At 38.7% G+C, this 17,705-nt stretch overlaps 1 protein-coding gene and 1 pseudogene across 24 annotated transcripts in view; one reads left to right on the top strand and one right to left on the bottom strand.

Annotated features, from left to right (window-relative positions):
• Positions 1 to 17,705, bottom strand: part of CCDC158 (coiled-coil domain containing 158) — a 110,904-nt gene that overhangs the window by 17,066 nt on the left and 76,133 nt on the right. For 16 of the 24 annotated variants that reach the window (XM_055111389.2, XM_055111394.2, XM_055111396.2 and 13 more), the window contains 4 exons: positions 5,935 to 6,080; positions 4,343 to 4,402; positions 3,255 to 3,314; positions 811 to 878 (listed from right to left, as the gene is read on the bottom strand). In XM_055111389.2, coding sequence (XP_054967364.2) covers positions 811 to 878; positions 3,255 to 3,314; positions 4,343 to 4,402; positions 5,935 to 6,080 — 334 coding nt within the window. Of the gene's footprint in view, positions 1 to 810; positions 879 to 3,254; positions 3,315 to 4,342; positions 4,403 to 5,922; positions 6,081 to 17,705 lie in introns of all 24 variants that reach the window. The other 8 variants (XM_055111388.2, XM_055111385.2, XM_055111386.2 and 5 more) reach the window with 1 other exon arrangement.
• LOC103784012 (sorting nexin-5-like) lies at positions 9,832 to 17,644 on the top strand (annotated as a pseudogene).

Below are 17,705 nucleotides of genomic sequence, written 5' to 3'. Positions count from 1 at the left end.
AGTTATGCCACTTTGCTTATCAACAAATTGTGTTGACTTTCAATCTCTTCTTTCTGGAGCTTTTTAATTTTTAATGGAGATCATCTTATCTATAATTCTTTGGAAATTTTATGGAGAGCTGTCCATCTTGATTCTTCTGCTTTTCCTTTTGTCTATTCAATAAATATTTATTCAGCACCTGCTATGTGCCAGGAAGGCTCCAGGCACCTGGGATATATCCAGTAACCAAATGGCTAAAGACATCTGCCCTTGCACAGCTCTTGTCTCACAGGGGTGACACAGTATGTGAGAAGATGCTAAGAGTAACTGATAAAAGGAAGAAGGAGCACTGGAAGTGTGGGAAAATCGTGATTTTTATTTTATTTTAATTTACTTTTAGAGACAGGGTTTCGCCATGTTGCCCAGACTGGTCTTGAACTCCTAGGCTCAAGCAATCCACTCACCTTGGCTTCCCAAAGTGCTGGAATAACAGGCATGAGCCATCACACCTGGCTGGTTGTGATCTTTAAATGAGGTGATGACAATTAAGTCCCACTGGGAAAGTGACACCTGGGCAAAGGTTTTAAAGGAGCTGAGGTTTTAGCAACATAAGGGAACAGGGCATAAAAGCCCTAACATGGAAGCTGTCTGACATGTTCAAGGAACAGTTTGAGAGTGGATAAAACAGAATGCATGAAAGAGGGAGTAGCAGGAAATGAGGCCAGAGAGTTAAAAAGGACTTGGAAGATACTGCAATGACTTTGGCTTTTACCCTCGTGGAAATGGGGAGACATTGTAGGGCCTATTTCTGTGCTTTAATTGGAAACTCACCTGCAGATGTGAATGTGAAGCAACCAGAGGGATCTTCCATGTCTCCTGCGTGTAATGTGACTGGCTCTCTGGAAGCATAAGAATGGTAATGCAAGCATTCCATTTCACAAACACAGTACTAAGATTCATAGATAGAAGCAAGTGAACACAGGCAAATGTGATGGTTTAAAATATAACCTCAAGATGGCAATCATAACCCTAAAGTCCTAAAATACTCTAAGAGGTAGGTTCAAAGTTGCATTATCTTTTTGTATTCAGAATCCATGAACATTTTACAGAATGAAAATATATAATCTTCATTAGAAAATCCATTTTTGCGTACTAATAGCTATAAAATCCACGTCATCTGTTCATGGATTCTAAGAGATGCAATCTTAATGACTCATTTAAAAATAAAGAAATTAGGTCGGGTGTGGTGGCTCACCCCTGTAATCCCAGCACTTTCGGAGGCTGAGGCGGGTGGATCATGAGGTCAAGAGATAGAGACCATTTGGCCAACATGGTGAAACCCCGTCTCTACTAAAAATACAAAAAATTAGCCGGGCGAGGTGGCGGGAACCTGTAGTCCCAGCTACTCAGGAGGCTGAGGCAGGAGAATGGCGTGAACCTAGGAGGCAGAGCTTGCAGTGAGCCGAGATCACGCCATTGCACTCCAGCCTGGGTGACAGGGAGAGACTCTGTCTCAAATAAATAAATAAATGACAATGACAACAACAACTCATAACATTAGTAGTATCAGTGTACAAAACTATAAGACATATAAGTTGAAGTAAACTACATAGTTCTCTGTGAGTTGGGTACCAATATGAGAATATTATGGCAGCAGTTCTCAAAGTGGTTCCCTTTCAGGAGGTTTGTGAGGTCAAAACTACTTTCATTATGATATCAGGTTGTTATTTGCTTTATAACTTTCAGTCTCTCACAAGTGTACAGTGGAGTTCTCCAGAAGCTCCATGATAGTTGATACGCATTTAATCACAACAGATTAAATGCATACGCAGATATGAGAATCTAGCTGTATTTTCTTAACCCAGTTACTGAAATGTAAAACATGTTTTCTCAATGACGTTTTGGAGCATATAGTTGTTTTTCATAATAAAGAAAAAGTTATTTTTCATAATTGCAGAATAAAGAAGTATTACAGTACTTTCATTGCTGAAAGAAGCAGATTTTTCTAGTCATGAAGAAACTCTACTGCAGAGCTTTAATTATCTCAGGGAAGTAGCTTCTATTTGTCCCATGCCTAGGACTGGGCTCCAACCCCAGTAGCTCAGTGTGGGTACTCAGAGGCAGTAAGCAGTGGTCATAAACATGGGCTCAGGAGCCAGCTAAACCTGAGTTCAAACCTGAGCTCCACTGTTTTCAAGCAGTATGACTTTGACAAGTTGCTATGCAATCTGAGTCTTCATTTCTAAGGGAAAATAATGTTTCCCTCATACATGAGATTAGACTAATGAGACAAGTCTAAATCAACTGGAAAATAAGAATTTTTATTAAGAATAAAAATATAAGAATAAAACATATGGAGTTGATAGTTGTGGTTATTAATAGGTATGATGTAGTATCATATACCCAGGTGAGAAGGAAATAAAAACAACATTTCTTTTAGGCTACAAGAAAGATTTACACTTGGCTAGTCTGCATCCATGGGTTCTGCAATCACAGATTCAACCAAATGTGAATTGAAAATACTTGGGGAAAAAAAAGATGGTTGCATCTATACTGAACATGTACAGGCCTTTTTTCTTGTCATTATTCCCTAAACTATACAATATAACAACTATTTACATAGCATTTACATCATATTAGGTATTATAAGTAATCTAAGAATGGTTTAAAGAATATGGGAAGATGTGTGTAGGTCATATGCAAATACTATGCCATTTTATATAAGGGACTTGAGCATCTGTAAATTTTAGTCTCTGCAGGGGTCCTGGAACAAATCCCCCATGGATACCAAGGGACAACTGTGTTTAGAAAGATTCAAATTCACTGTATTTTGATCAGGCAGCAGAGACAGTATGAAAATATTTATAATACTATCTTAATCCATTCACTAAACAAATATTTACTGAATGGCTACTAGGTGGCAGTCATTATGATTGGTACTGAAGATACAGCAATGAATTAGCCCCTATTCTAACTAGATCTTAACAGTAGAATTCACATTCATAATTGTTAATATATATAGAGGGCTCGGATATCTCTGTCTATTTAGGTGGTGAAAACAGAAAAGACAAAAATAAGTTTTTCCAGGCAGTCTGTCAAAAGACAGACTTCACGATTGTAAGCAACTTGAGGACAGAGCCCATATCTGTCTTGCTCACTATATTCTAAGGGTCTACTGCAGTGCATGGCACATTACAGACAGTTAAAGATCTTTTGAATTAATAATGAACAGTTGTAAAAGGGACATTTTGAAAATGGGGGCTGGTATTTCCTACCTACTAAGAGTTTCACTTGATTTGCTTCCTTCAGTGGAGTCCCTCAACGAGTTGATGCTTCTGTTGGTAGAGGGATGGGAGGAATCACAGTTTAAATAATGTTATTTCCTTACCAATATAACAAAAATTTGTGAGAAAAATAATGTATTCTTATGTAGGGTGAAATGATATCATCTGACAGCTGGATAAATAAATCATAAACATTAACTTAATGATAAAATTGCTTCTCTCAACATTACTTTTAGATAGATATGGATTCAAAAGAGTGAGAATGGGTCATTGGCTCTTCCAGGTGGAGGAAACAGAATGGAGAAAAAGCTTGAAGACAAAAATAAATGAACTTTTGGGAATCAGGAGGAGTCTGGTTTGATTAGAGGATAATACAGGAGTGAAAGCAGAGTGGTCACAAGAGAGATTCGTGTGACCACTCTGGGAGATTCTTCAATGTCAGACTGAGGGACATGTACTTAATGCAGTAGGCAGTGAGGAGCTACTGAAGATTTTCAAGTAATAGCTATAGTGTGTTAAAGTACGATAAATAACGAATTAACATTAGCCTTTTTTCTTTTTTGGCTAAAGTCAATTTTTGAAAGCTGTCTTTGATTATGGTCTTATTTGGAGTTATGGATTTCATTTCTTTGTGCTTTTAAAATTTTTCATTTAAGAATTCAGCTATTCAATTATTGATGAAAATAGGATGGTTTTCAGTAAGGTGCTTATAGTCCTAAATTGAAGTTTTTACAGTTTCCTTCTGAATCATCCTTTTCTCAAAAGTTATGTAAGCCATTGTAAATATGTGTAAATGTAGAAAAAGTCTTCCATTTTTGATATGGCATACCATAATAATAGCTTCATATGGATAAACATCAGCAAATTTTAAAGAAAAAATGTCTATTGAGTTGATTTCTAGAAACTAAATTACTTCAGTACATTTCACTGAAATCTTTCTTACAGTCAGTTAAACAACGAACCCAATATGCCCATTAAGTGTCATGTAAACTTATGTCCAAACAGACTTCTCAAATTACAAGGCCACATATAAAATATTTGGACAATTAATTTGATTCAGAATCTCAGATTCTTCTTACCTATGGCACATGTCTGATCTCAGGCTGGATTCAGTAATGCAATCTCTTACCCTATCCTCTCTGTATAGAAAATATAACTCTCAGTTAATCATATAAAGCACAATTTCATCCATGTCTTTTTTAGACTAATCAATTGCTTACATATATTCAATTTTTCTTTTAGTGACAGCTGTAGATTTTAGGCCTCCAAGCAAATTTTGCAAAGGGCTCTGGAGTTCATCGACAGAGAAATGCTTTCCTCCCATGAATTCTTAAAAGCTTTACGCTGAGTTTAGGCTTTAGTGACAAGGTCATTTATAGGATTATAGCAAATTAACATAAACTCTCTAAAGGTAGGGATCAAATATATTCACGTTCAATACAGTCCAATAGCGTCCAAGCCCATCATTAGTGGCTGGAGTGGTGGAAGCTGATCAGGGAAGTCCTGGTAATCCCTCAGAATAATCAGTGCTGGGAGCAAGGGTCTGTAACTTTTACTTCTGGCTTTTCCTCTGCTTCATAGGAGGAGGCATGTCAATCTATGCCTAAGTTTACAAATCTGTTAAATAAGTGTAATAATACTGCCCTGGTTTGGAAGGCATATTATAGTTATGACAAAAATGAAAGTGCTCTGAAAATGAAAATGTTCGTTGGAGTGGCTAGTGGGACATTTCTGACATTATGTGCTTCAGATAATGTAATGTTATGCTAAGGTAACTGGACTGTTACTAATGTTTTACTATTATTACTAATAATTAACAATTAGATAAACTCAGCTAATATTTTGCTACCTCAGGTAAATACGAATTGGACATCATAAGAAACTGGAGATTATTTATATATAGGTATTATTTCAGGAAGTATTACTTTTAGGTATTTGTCATATAATCGGAAAATGAATATTACAATAATGGGCTATTGTAACACTAAAATATATATACCATATTAAAATGCTTTAAGCTAAGCTAAGCTAAATGATAACACAAAAAAGTAAAATCCACTCTCTGAAAGAATAGGAGACTCCCATTAAATGTCTGTAGCTATGTGCAAAGAAGGGCTGGTGAACTGGCTGAATTCTTTCTGGATCTAATCTTTTACTAATATGATATAATCAAATCAAGTCATTGGCATGAATACAGAGAAAACGAAGTATTTTCTATTATCTCCTACTTGGAGAGTATATAGTTCTCAAGGTTCTAGTTTTATCTCCACCATTGAACTTGTGGCTGCAGACACGTCGACCTTTTGAGATGTGTTTTTCCCATTTACAAAATGGGATAAATAAACCCTGCTCTGCCTTGTCTCAATCAATAAGACTATGGATATAAAGTCTTTTGAGAATTAAAATTTACAAACATAACTTTGGGTGACACCTTGCACTGGGTATTTTCTGAATAGAATGACTGTATTGTTTTCTCTTAGTGTCAAGTTGTTTTACATTTGCTTAACTCCTCCATTTTCATATTATTTTCTGTGGTAGTAACTTCAGATACCTTTTAAAGTCATTTAAACCTCACCCTCCCAGAGAGTAACATGTGAATAACTCAATGGCAAACCATTCAAGAGATGAGCTTTCCCATTCTGTGTGCACACAGCCTTACACAGCCACATACAAGGCTCCCAGAGATGTTCTTCCATCTTCCTCTGTCTTGCTCAGAGACACAGCTGGCTCCTCATTGATCATGCTTCTCAACTCTTGGAGAAGCTGTTTCAGGTCCCTTGTTGGATCTTCCTTCAGTGTGTTAGCTTTTGTAGAGTGCTGAGTTAAAACAATTTACAAAGACACTTATTTTTTCAGATTTCTATGCTATCTCCTATCACAAAATTAATGCAACTGGTAAACAGAAATTATGGAAAAGCAAGAAGAGGAAAACAAAAAAATCACCCACAAGCTTATTACACAGAGATAATCAATAATAACCAGGAAATAATCAATAGAGTACTATATCTAATTTATATGTGCATGGACACATATACACATATGGGGCCAAACTAATTACATTTATTTTTAAACTACTTTTGTTTTAAAATTTTAACAATGTAGTATGAACATCCTTACTATGTCATTAAATATTTTCAAGTACACCTGGACAAAATAACTTTCAATACTTTGTTTAAAGCTAAACTAATTTGATAAAGCAACAAAACCTGAGAATTAAGGAGCTCTTTAGAGATGAGTTAATCTACTCCCCACATCTTACTGATGAGGAAAGAAACATCCAATATTTTCAAACTGTGTTAGTTGGTGTTTAAGAATAACATGAGATTTTCAGATTGATAGTGTACCCCAATAAATATTTATAATATAATAAGGAATACTGACATTTTCAATAGGCACATCAAGAGGGGAAACCAAATGATCAGAGTGCACTGGTGAGCAGGTAGACTCAGGCTATTCTTGAGCTATTCTAGCTGAAGGAGTCCATCTCACTGAAAAGTTACACCTGTCACACAGATTGGCTGCTGAGGGATGAACACTGCAGATTTTTTATTCATTGGGCTTTAATTTTCTAGGGTTTATGCCAACGAAGAGCTGATGTTACTGGTATAATATAATCCTGATATTCTCCTCTTCTCAACTCCACTAATAAACCAATATAATATCCAGCTGAAGATATGAGAGTTCCAACTCACTGAATGTGTGCTAAGTATGTCTTTCCAGTTTACTGATGGCTATCTTACCTGGAAATTGTCATGATGAGTCAGTCTAAAGTTTCATAAATTAGACTCCACTCAATTATTAAATTTGACTTCATTTGCTTAAAAATATAAGGATGTGAATCACTTTGTCAATTGTGAATAAAAACATTTGTCTCTAAAAAGATGATCCAATTTTACGAAACACTGGTTTTGTTCTTGCCCTCACGCTAATATGCATAATACCCAATATGGAATAAAACCTCATAAAGTTAATAAAGAAAAACTTATTCTATGGCAATATTCACTCACCTTAGTTATAACCTGGACTTCTTATCTTCCCATCTTCTGCCCACCAGAAAGTTTATCAAATAAGCTTTGGCAATTATTGTTAAAATTTTTGAGCCATTGACATTTATTATAAGTGAGCAATGTAAAACCCATAAACATATATAAATATGTTGTTCTCCCCTGTCACTGTGGCACCTAGGTTCTTTGAGAGTGACTGATGCTGTACAATACATAAGGTTTTTTTGTTTTGTTTTGTTTTTTGAGACAGAGTCCCACTCTGTCACCTAGGCTGGAGTGCAGTGACATGATCTCAGTTTACCGCAACTTCCATCTCCCAGTCTCAAGCAATCCTCCTGCCTCAGCACCCCCGTAGCTGAGGACTACAGGCCTGCACCAGCATGACCAGCTAACTTTTTTGTAGAATGGAGTTTTGCCATGTTGCCCTGGATGATCTCAAACTCCTAGACTCAGGTGATCCACGCATCTTGGTTTCCCAAAGTGCTGGGATTACAGGCGTGAGCCACTGTGCTGGCCGACATGAGGTTTGAAAAAGCATTCAATTGGCAGGGCACGGTGGCTCACACCTGTAATCCCAGCACTTTGGGAGGCCAAGGCGGGCAGATCACGAGGTCAGGAGATTGAGACCATCCTGGCTAACATGGTGAAACCCCATCTCTACTAAAAATACAAAAAATTAGCCGGGCATGGTGGCAGGCACCTGTAGTCCCAGCTACTTGGGAGGCTGAGGCAGGAGAATGGCATGAACCCGGGAGGCGGAGCTTGCAGTGAGCCGAGATTGTGCCATTGCACTCCAGCCTGGTGGACAGAGTGAGACTCTGTCTCAAAAAAAAAAAAAAAAAAAAACATTCAATTTACCATTCACTTAGAAATTAATTATAATCAGTCCTATGACATTCTTTTATTGACTTTATCCCAATACTTACCTTTCAAACTTCTATGTGTGTTGCTCCTCCAATGAAAATGTAAGCTCCACAGAGGCAAGGACTTGATTTGATCATCATTGTCTTTATATATTCCATTACATATAAGCCATACTTTGCTTGGGTATAAAACCACAAAAATATCAAGGCTGGAGGCGTTCTGAAAATCATTTGGTTCTAGTCCAACTCCCATATCAAAAGTGATGAAGAATTCTCTCTATGGCATTCTAGTAATATGCTTATCTGGCCTTTGCTTGATCACCAAAGATCAAGGAAGGGAGTTTAATTTTTGTATAGCTTCAAATCTTTTAAAGAAAAGCTTCCCTGCATACCCATACGCCTTCCAACCCTGGTCACAGTTCTAACACCTAGGGTCATAAGAAACAAGCATAACATAACCTTGTAAAAATGATACTTATTTTATCCTACACTCATACACCCCCTCCTTACTTCCCGACACACACCTCAAGCTAAATGTTCTCAGGAAAATTCTGAGCAGAGCAGAGAACTGTCCCCCTTGCTTGATCCAGATGCTATCGTTGAAACCTTTTTTGGTTGCCACACAATAACGCCGACTGAGACTGAGCAGGCAGTCAACTGAGAATCCTTATGTCTTTTCCAGAAGTTCTTAATAAGCTTCCTCTTCTGTGTCCTATACCTTGTATTTTTGGGTATTCACTACAACAATAGAAATGTCTTTTTTTTTCCTCTGAGACAGAGTCTCATTCTTTCACCCAAACTGGAGTGCAGTGATGCGATCACGGATCACTGCCGCCTTGACCTCTCAGGCTCAATTGATCATTCTGCCTCAGTCTCCTGAGTAGCTGGGACTATAGGTGCACGTCACCACACCTGGCTATTTTTGGGTTTTTTTGTATTTTTTGGAGAGATGGGGTTTTGCCATGTTGGCCAGGCTGGTGTCCAATTCCTGGGCTCAAGCAATCTGCCCGCCTTGGCCTCCCAAAGTGCTCCCATGTGAACCACCATGCCTGGCCGATTTAAATTTTATTTAGTCAAAATTATCAATCTTTCTTTTTAATGTTTGCATAGCTTATAATGATTTTATTAATTCATGTTAAATACTTCATTGGTTAATTCATAGGAAATATACCTTGATTTATAAAATGAGCAAAATACACTTTTTAAAATTAGAAAATAGCACTGCTGGGTGTGGTGGCTCATGCCTGTAGTCCTAGCACTCTGGGAGGCCAAGGCGGGTGGATCACCTAGGTCAGGAGCTCGAGACCAGCCTGGCCAACATGGTGAAACCCCGTCTTTACTAAAAATACAAACAATTAGCTGGATGTGGTAGTGCACGCCTGTAATCCCAGCTACTTAGGAGGCTGAAGCAGGAGAATCGCTTGAACCCGGGAGGCAGAGGTTGCAGTGAGCCGAGATCGTGCCATGGCACTCCAGCCTGGGCAACAAGAGCAAAACTCCATCTCAAGAAAAAAAAGAGAAGAAAATAGCTAGGAAATGGTTCTAAAATATAGTTTCATATAACTCTTATCAGGCTTGTAAAGAAATAAACACATGCTCTTCCTGAAGTTAGCAGAGCCCAACAAAGGATCCTGCTCTCCCCTACCCCAGTCCTTTGATCCTTAGAACAAGGGTCCCCAAACCCTGGACCGGTACTGGCCCATGGTCTGTGAGGAATGGGGCCACACAGCAGGAGGTGAGTGATGGGAGAGTGAGTGAAGCTTCATCTGTCTTTATAGCTGCTCCCCATCACTCACATTACCACCTGAGCTCCGCCTCCTGTCAGATCAGGGGTGGCATTAGATTCTCATAGGAGTGAGAACCCTCTTGTGAACTGCATATGCAGGAGATCTAGGTTGCACACTCCTTATGGGAATCTAATGCCTGATGATCTGAGGTGGAGCTAAGGCAGTGATGCTAGTGCTGGGGAGTGGCTGCAAATACAGATTAACATTAGCAAAAGCCGGGCGCAGTGGCTCACGCCTGTAATCCCAGCACTTTGGGAGGCCAAGGTGGGCAGATCATGAGGTCAGGAGTTCGAGACCAGCCTGGCCAACATAGCAAAACCCTGTCTCTACTAAAAATACAAAAATTAGCTGGGCATGGTAGCATGTATGCCTGTAGTCCCAGCTACTCGGGGGCCTGAGGTAGAAGAATCGCTTGAACCTGGGAGGCAGAGGTTGTGGTGGGCCAAGATCGTGCCACTGCATTCCAGCCTGAGCAACAGAGAGAGACTCTGTCTCAAAAAAACAAAAACAAAATGAAAAACATTAGCAGAGAGGGTTGACTGCACAAAGACCATAATAAATCAATTACTCACAGACTTATCAAAACCCTATCAGTATGTGGCAAGTAACAATTAAGCTGCATCTGGTGGCTGGTTTTATAGTGGTAAGTGAGTTGATGTACTTCAACTGTACAGCTGCACCTGGTGGCAGGGTTTAAGTCAGAACTAGACACTGATTTTTGTCCATGTGTGTCCTGCCCATTATTTGATTTACCACTTTGCCTGTACCTCTTTCCTGCACTGCACACTTGTCTCAGTCAGTTTTGGTAAGCCCACAAGAGAACCCTAGCCAAAATGGATAAAAACAATCATCACTGGAAAGCTTCTTTGAAAAGGGGGAAAGACCCAATGATGAGACAGCAGAAGGCTCTAAGACTGCCAAAGAAAAGAAAGCTGCATTGAAAAGAAAGCTGCATTTAAAAGAAAATACCAAGAGTCCTACTTAAATTACAGGTTCATTGCAATAGACGATTCAAATTCTCGAAGCCCTCTTTTTATAATATGTGATGACCAGCTATCCAATGAAACCATGAAACCTTCAAAACTGCTTTGTCACATGGAGACAAAGGACCATGCATTAAAAGACAAGCCTTTGGAGTTTTTCAAAAGAAAAAAAACCGTGAACATGAAGAACAGAAGCAATTATTGAATGCCACCATTTCGCCAAATGTGTCTGCACCGAGAGCATCATTCTTAGTGGCTAACTGTATTGAGAAAGTGAAGAAGCCCCTTACTATTGGTGAAGAGCTGATCCTGCCTGCTGCTACATACATTTGTCGTGAACTTTTAGGAGAAGCTGCAGTTCAAAAGGTGACATGTGTTCCTCTTTCAGCTAGCACCATAACTAGACATACAGATGAAATAGCAGAGAATAGTGAGGCACAATTGTTAGAGAGGGTTAATGAATCACCATGGTACACAATCCAAATTGACAAGTCTATTGATGTTAACAACAAGGCAACAATGCTTGTTTTGTGCTGTATATTTTTCAGGAGGATGTGCAGGAGCACATGTTATGTGTGCTTTTACTGCCAACCAACACCACAGCTGCAGAACTATTCAAGTCTTTGAATGTTTACATATCAGGGAAACTGGTCATTTTGTGTTGGTATATGCATGGACAGAGCGGTTGCCATGACTGGACAGCTTTCTGGTTTCACTGCTCTGGTCAAAGAGGTCGATTCTGAATGTGAGTTTATGCACTGTGTCTTCCACAGAGAGATGCTGGCTAGCTGAAAAATGTCACCTGAACTTAACAATGTTTTGCAGGATGTGATTAAAATTATTAACCACACTAAAGTACATGCCTTTAACTCATCTTTTCACACAGCTCTGCGAGGAGATACACCCACAGCATACACGTCTTCTCTTATACACAGAAGTGAGATGGCTTTCTAAAGGTAGATCACTGACCAGAGTTTTTGGGTTATGAGAGCCACTCCAGAGATTTCTTTTAGAAAAAGTCACCACTGGCAGCACATTTCAGTGACACAGAGTGGGTCACAAAACTTGCTTACTTGTGTGACATATTCAACTTGCTCAACAAACTCAATCTATCACTTCAGGGGAGAACAACAACTATGTTCAAGTTGGCAGATAAAGGGGCTGCATTCAAAGTCAAACTGGAATTATGGGAGCAATGAGTTAACATTGGGATTTTTGACATGTGTCAAAATTATCAGAGATTTTGAAAGAGGCTGTGCCAGGGCCTCCTTTCTCCCAGCTAGTGCATGATCACCTATCTCAGCTTTCAAAAGAGTTTAAGCATTACTTCCCAACCACAAAAGGCCCCCAAACTGGGAAGGAATGGATCCGTCACCCATTTGTGAATAAACCAGGTGCACTGGCTTTGTCCATGCTAGAAGAGGATCAGCTTCTTGAGATTGCAAATGACAGTGGCCTTAAAAGTATGTTTGAGACAACTTCAAATCTCCCTATATTCTGGATTAAAGTCAAGGCAGAATATCCTGAGATTGCCACAAAAGCATGGAAAAGCCTGCTTCCATTTCCAACATCCTATCTTTGTGAAGCAGTGTTTTCTGCAGTGACAGCAACCAGATGAGATTAGGGAGTAGACTGGACATAAGCAACACCCTTCGGGTGTCACTGTCTCCCATCACCTCCAGATGGGACCATCTAGTTGCAGGAAAACATGCTCAGGGACCCCACTGATTCCACAATATGGTGAGTTGTATAATTATTTCATTATATATTACAGTGTAATAATAATAGAAATAAAGTGCACAATAAATGTAATGCACTTAAATCATCCCAAAATCATCCCCCGCCTCAACCTGTTCCATGGAAAAACTGTCTTTCATGAAACTGGTCACTGGTGCCAAAAAGGTTGGGAACTGCTGCCTTAGGAGACACATTAAGGCTATTTCTAGGGCACATATATTTGCAGGGTAAAACTTGTACAGCTTTTTGTGCTATAGGAAGAATACAAGCATATACATTAAGTTGTTAAGCTTAAGGTTTGTTTTGTGGTTTGGTTAGTTTCCTATTACATTGTGACTCTGAAAACATTGACTCTGAAATCATTTTATGTTAGACTTGTTTCTAAAATTTTTCATAAATTATATCTTTAATGTACTTCTATCTTCTCCAATACTGTTTTTTCTAATGGCCTTAAGTCTATTACAGGCAAACTTATGAGTCATCAGTCATGATGTAAGATAAGTGAGGCCTAGGGAGAGTGTACTCCTCAACCAGTTCTGTCTCCATTCTCCAAAGATAGAAGATAAATGAAAAAGCTAAAAATAACAGCTTGATCTCATTCAGCTTGAATTCAACCATTCTATTTTGAGAATGTCTGCCCCAAACTCATCTCTTATATTTATATTCCTTTTAGAACATTGTAATAAAAATGGAACATAAGTATACCATTTACATAATATATTAGGAATAGATGGACAGGAAACAGGAAAAAAGTTATGAAGCATTGCTAAAAATCTTGCCCACATCATGTATATTTCATTGGCAAAGATCAAGCACAGCAGTAACAAATTGTAGTGCATAGGAATAGAATCTGATACACAACCAAAATCAATTCTATCATCCTAGATATATTTTATTTCTTATGTTAAAATAGCCAGTATTTGAAATATTAATCTAAAATGCTCCTATATCAAACTATCAGTTATATATATGTGTATATGTATGTATATGTGTACGTGTGTACACACACAAAGATACAGTAATAACATGTTCTAGGTGTTTGAGTTTGGGCCAAATCACATAACATTACTTTTCTGGTTTTCCTACTTTCTTACTTTTAACACAAGAAAATCACCTGGGTAATTTCAACTGCCTTTGAATCTTTAAAACTCTATGATCCTCATTCACAAAGACTAATGAAATACAATAATCGTTCATATAGGGTATCTATTTACATCATCAACTTAAAATTATTTTTATAAACATCAATCAGCTGTATAATGTAGAGAAACAGTACAGTATAATAATTAAGGACATAAGTTCTGGACTCAGGCTGTCTGGATAAGTCTTGCCGAAATTATTACTATTATTATTATTTTTTTTTTGAGAGAGAGAGAGTCCTACTCTGCTGCCCAGGCACTGCAACCTTGTACTCATGGATTCAAGCAATCCTTCTGCCTCGGCCTCCTGACTAGGACTACAAGCAAATGCCAACATGTCTGAATAATTTTTTTTATTTTTTGTAGAGACGAGGTCTCACTACTTTGCCCAGACTGGTCTCAAACTCCTGGTCTCAAGCAACCCTCCAGCCTCAGTCCCTACAAAGTGTTGGAATTTCAAGCATTAACCACAGTGCCCAGACTCAAGTGTCTTTTTGCTGTGTAAACCATGTGTAAGTCACTTAGCTTCTTCAAGCCTCATTTCCCCTGTCTGTAAAACAGGTATAGTAATAGCACTTACCTCATGTTAAGTAGTTGTGGGAAATGAACTAATCTCCAAAGTACTTTGCACTGTGCCTGGCAAAGGAGTTTTCAGTAAATCTAAGCTATTATTAGAATTGTAAAATAAAGAGACTAAAATAAAGATAAATAATAAATGAAGGGGCAATGTAGAACAATGTAAACAGTAATATTCTGCTTATAAACTTGGCATTAATTTCTGTACTATCCTAAGCCCCACTAAAATGACACTAAAGGAATTAAGAAGGGTAAAGAGGAAAGGACAGATAATAATAGATTAGTAATGCTAACAAAATTTTGGGAGATGGCAGGCATATGGATAATTCATAATTAATTTAGCAAAATGAAGTTAAAACTTACAGTACCTGCACAGAAGCTGCCAATGTGAAGCAAGCTACCATGCCTCTGAGTATTCCAGGAAGGCTCACGAATTGGAAGTCTCATGTATTTCAAAGTCCAGGGTAAGAAACAGGGCAGCAAAATTGGAGGATTGGCTAAGTCTATAGGAGAAGCTGTTAGAATCCCAGAAGCTGTCTCCATATACTCAGGTGATCATTCATTCTTTCCCCCTAAATGAATTTAGAGGCTTAATCTTTGGGTAAGGTTGAACCAAAGGACTTTGGACTCCATAGAGATATCTATCTTGTATAGCCGGAGTAAGGTTGCAAATGTTAAATATGAGTATTAAGTGAGACTGCATAGATATATGTTAATAGTTACCCTAGACTTCCTCTCCCACTCACGTCACAGAATTCTGACAGATTTATACCTATAAGTCAGGAATAAGAGATCCCTCTTTAGGGAAACTGATCAGCCCAAGAATAAAGACCTATAGAAAATTTTTGGGTCCTTCAATAAAAAAGCAATACCTAACCATCTACCAGTTGAAAAGCCCTGACAACCTTACATAAAGCTTTGGATAGCTTTTTAGGGCCTCAGTCTTAAATATGAATGGACATCCAAGGGTCACCAAGCATTAAAAGAAAGTCTCTACAAAAACAAAACAATGAATTCCAAGAAACATTAATAATTCAGGTAACACAAAAAATTATTTAAAAACCAAAGTTAATATCCTTAAAGAGAAACAAGAAAGTATTGGCTGGACATGGTGGCTCAAGCTTGTAATCCAAATAGTTTGGGAGGCCGAGGCAGGCGGATCACTTGAGACCAGCCTGGCCAACATGGCAAAACCCCATCTCTACTAAAAATACAAAAATTAGCCAGGTGTGGTGGCGGGTGCCTGTAATCCCAGCTACTCAGGAGACTGAGGCATGAGAATTGCTTGAACCCAGGAGACAGAGGTCACAGTGAGCCGAGATCACGCAACTGCACTCCAGCCTGGGTGACAGAGTGAGACTCCATCTCAAAAAACAAAACAAACAAACAAACAAACCAAGAAAGTGTTGTATCCATGAAAGAACGGAAAGCTACATAAAGAGAAAACTTTAGAAAACAACAAAAAATATGGGCAAAAGCTGGAAGCATTCCCTTTGAAAACTGGCACAAGACAAGGATGCCCTCTCTCACCACTCCTATTCAACATAGTATTGGAAGTTCTGGCCAGGGCAATCAGGCAAGAGAAAGAAATAAAGGATATTCAAATAGGAAGAGAAGAAGTGAAATTGTCTCTGTTTGCAGATGACATGATTGTATATTTAGAAAACCCTATCGCCTCAGCCCAAAATCTCCTTAAGCTGATAAGTAACTTCAGCAAAGTCTCAGGATACAAAATCAATGGGCAAAAATCACAAGCATTCCTATACACCAGTAATAGACAAGCAGAGAGCCAAATCATGAGTGAACTCTCATTCATAATTGCTACAAAGAGAATAAATTACCTAGGAATACAACTAACAAGGGATGTGAGGGACCTCTCCAAGGAAAACTACAAACCACTGCTCGAGGAAATAAGGGAGGACACGAACATGTAAGCCATTAAATCTTTTGAAGAGGCAGCTTTGCTGGTGGTATTGTCTTGTGCCACAGTGAGTCGTAAGTGAAATTTGGACCAAAAGTGAGTTTATGAAGACTGGTGGGCAGGAGCTCAAGAGCTGCAGGCTTGTCCTGCAGCCAGTGCCTGATGTGCCCCAGCTGGGAAGCTGATGAATAGCTGACATCTGTATCTCTGGACCTGAATGTTGATCCCTCGCTTCAGGTTGACATACCTGATGTGCTCAGTGAGAGAGATAAAGTCAAATTTACAGTGCACACAAAGACCACATTGCCCATGTTTCAGAGCCCAGAGTTTTCTGTTACAAGGCAACATGAAGACTTTGTGTGGCTATATGACACTTTTATTGAAACAACAGACTACGCTGGGCTTATTATTCCACTTGTTGCTATGAAGCCCGACTTCAATGGTCCTCGAGAGAAGATGCAGAAACCGGGAGAGGGTGAAGGGTCTATGACCAAAGAAGAATTTGCCAAGATGAAACAAGAACTGGAAGCCTAAGTGTTAGGTGGAAAAATACTAAAGAAATGTTTGGTGGCTTCTTCAAAAGTGTGGTGAAAAGTGCTGAAGAAGTCCTTTTTACTGGAGTTAGGGAGGTAGATGACTTCTTTGAGCAAGAGAAGAACTTACTTACTAACTATTACAATAGGATCAACGATTCTTGTGTGAAAGCTGACAAAATGACCAGATCTCATAAAAATTGTTGCCGATGTCTATATCCACACTGCAGCCTGCTTACATTGCCTGGCTTTAGAAGAGCCCACAGTCATCAAAAAGTACCTATTGAAGGTTGCTGTGCTATTTGACAAACTTAGGAAAGTAGAGGGTCAGGTTTCATCAGATGAAGATCTGAAGCTAACAGAGCTCCTCTGATACTACATGCTCAACATCGAAGCTGCTAAGGATCTCTTATACAGACACACCAAAGCCCTCATTGATTATGAGAACTCAAACAAAGCTCTGGATAAGGCCCGGTTAAAGAGCAAAGACGTCGAATTGGCTGAGGCACACCAGCAGGAGTGCTGCCCGAAATCTGAACAGCTTTCCAAATCTGCAAAAGAAGAAGTGATAAATTTCAAACCGAAGAGAGTGGCAGCATTTAGAAAGATTCTCATTGAAATGTCTGAACTGGAAATAAAACATGCCAGGAACAATGACTCCCTTTTGCAGAGCTGTATTGACTTGTTCAAGAATAACTGATATGCCTTCACTCAGAAGAAAAGAAATGAATGTGAAAGAAAGCCAAGCATCACTTGCACTTAAATCATTACCATGGAAGATTTATTAGCTTTAACTTTAGTTTAAAATTATGTGAATAAATATTTTGATTTCTACAAATCTTAAAAAAGAGGACACAAACAAATGGAAAAATATTTGATGCTCATGGATAGGAAGAATC

Source organism: Pan paniscus, chromosome 3 (assembly GCF_029289425.2).
Source record: "Pan paniscus chromosome 3, NHGRI_mPanPan1-v2.0_pri, whole genome shotgun sequence".
In the NCBI taxonomy this organism is placed as follows: Eukaryota; Metazoa; Chordata; class Mammalia; order Primates; family Hominidae; genus Pan; species Pan paniscus.
Note: the sequence above shows the minus strand (reverse complement) of the source record. Positions and strands in the feature narration are given on the sequence as shown.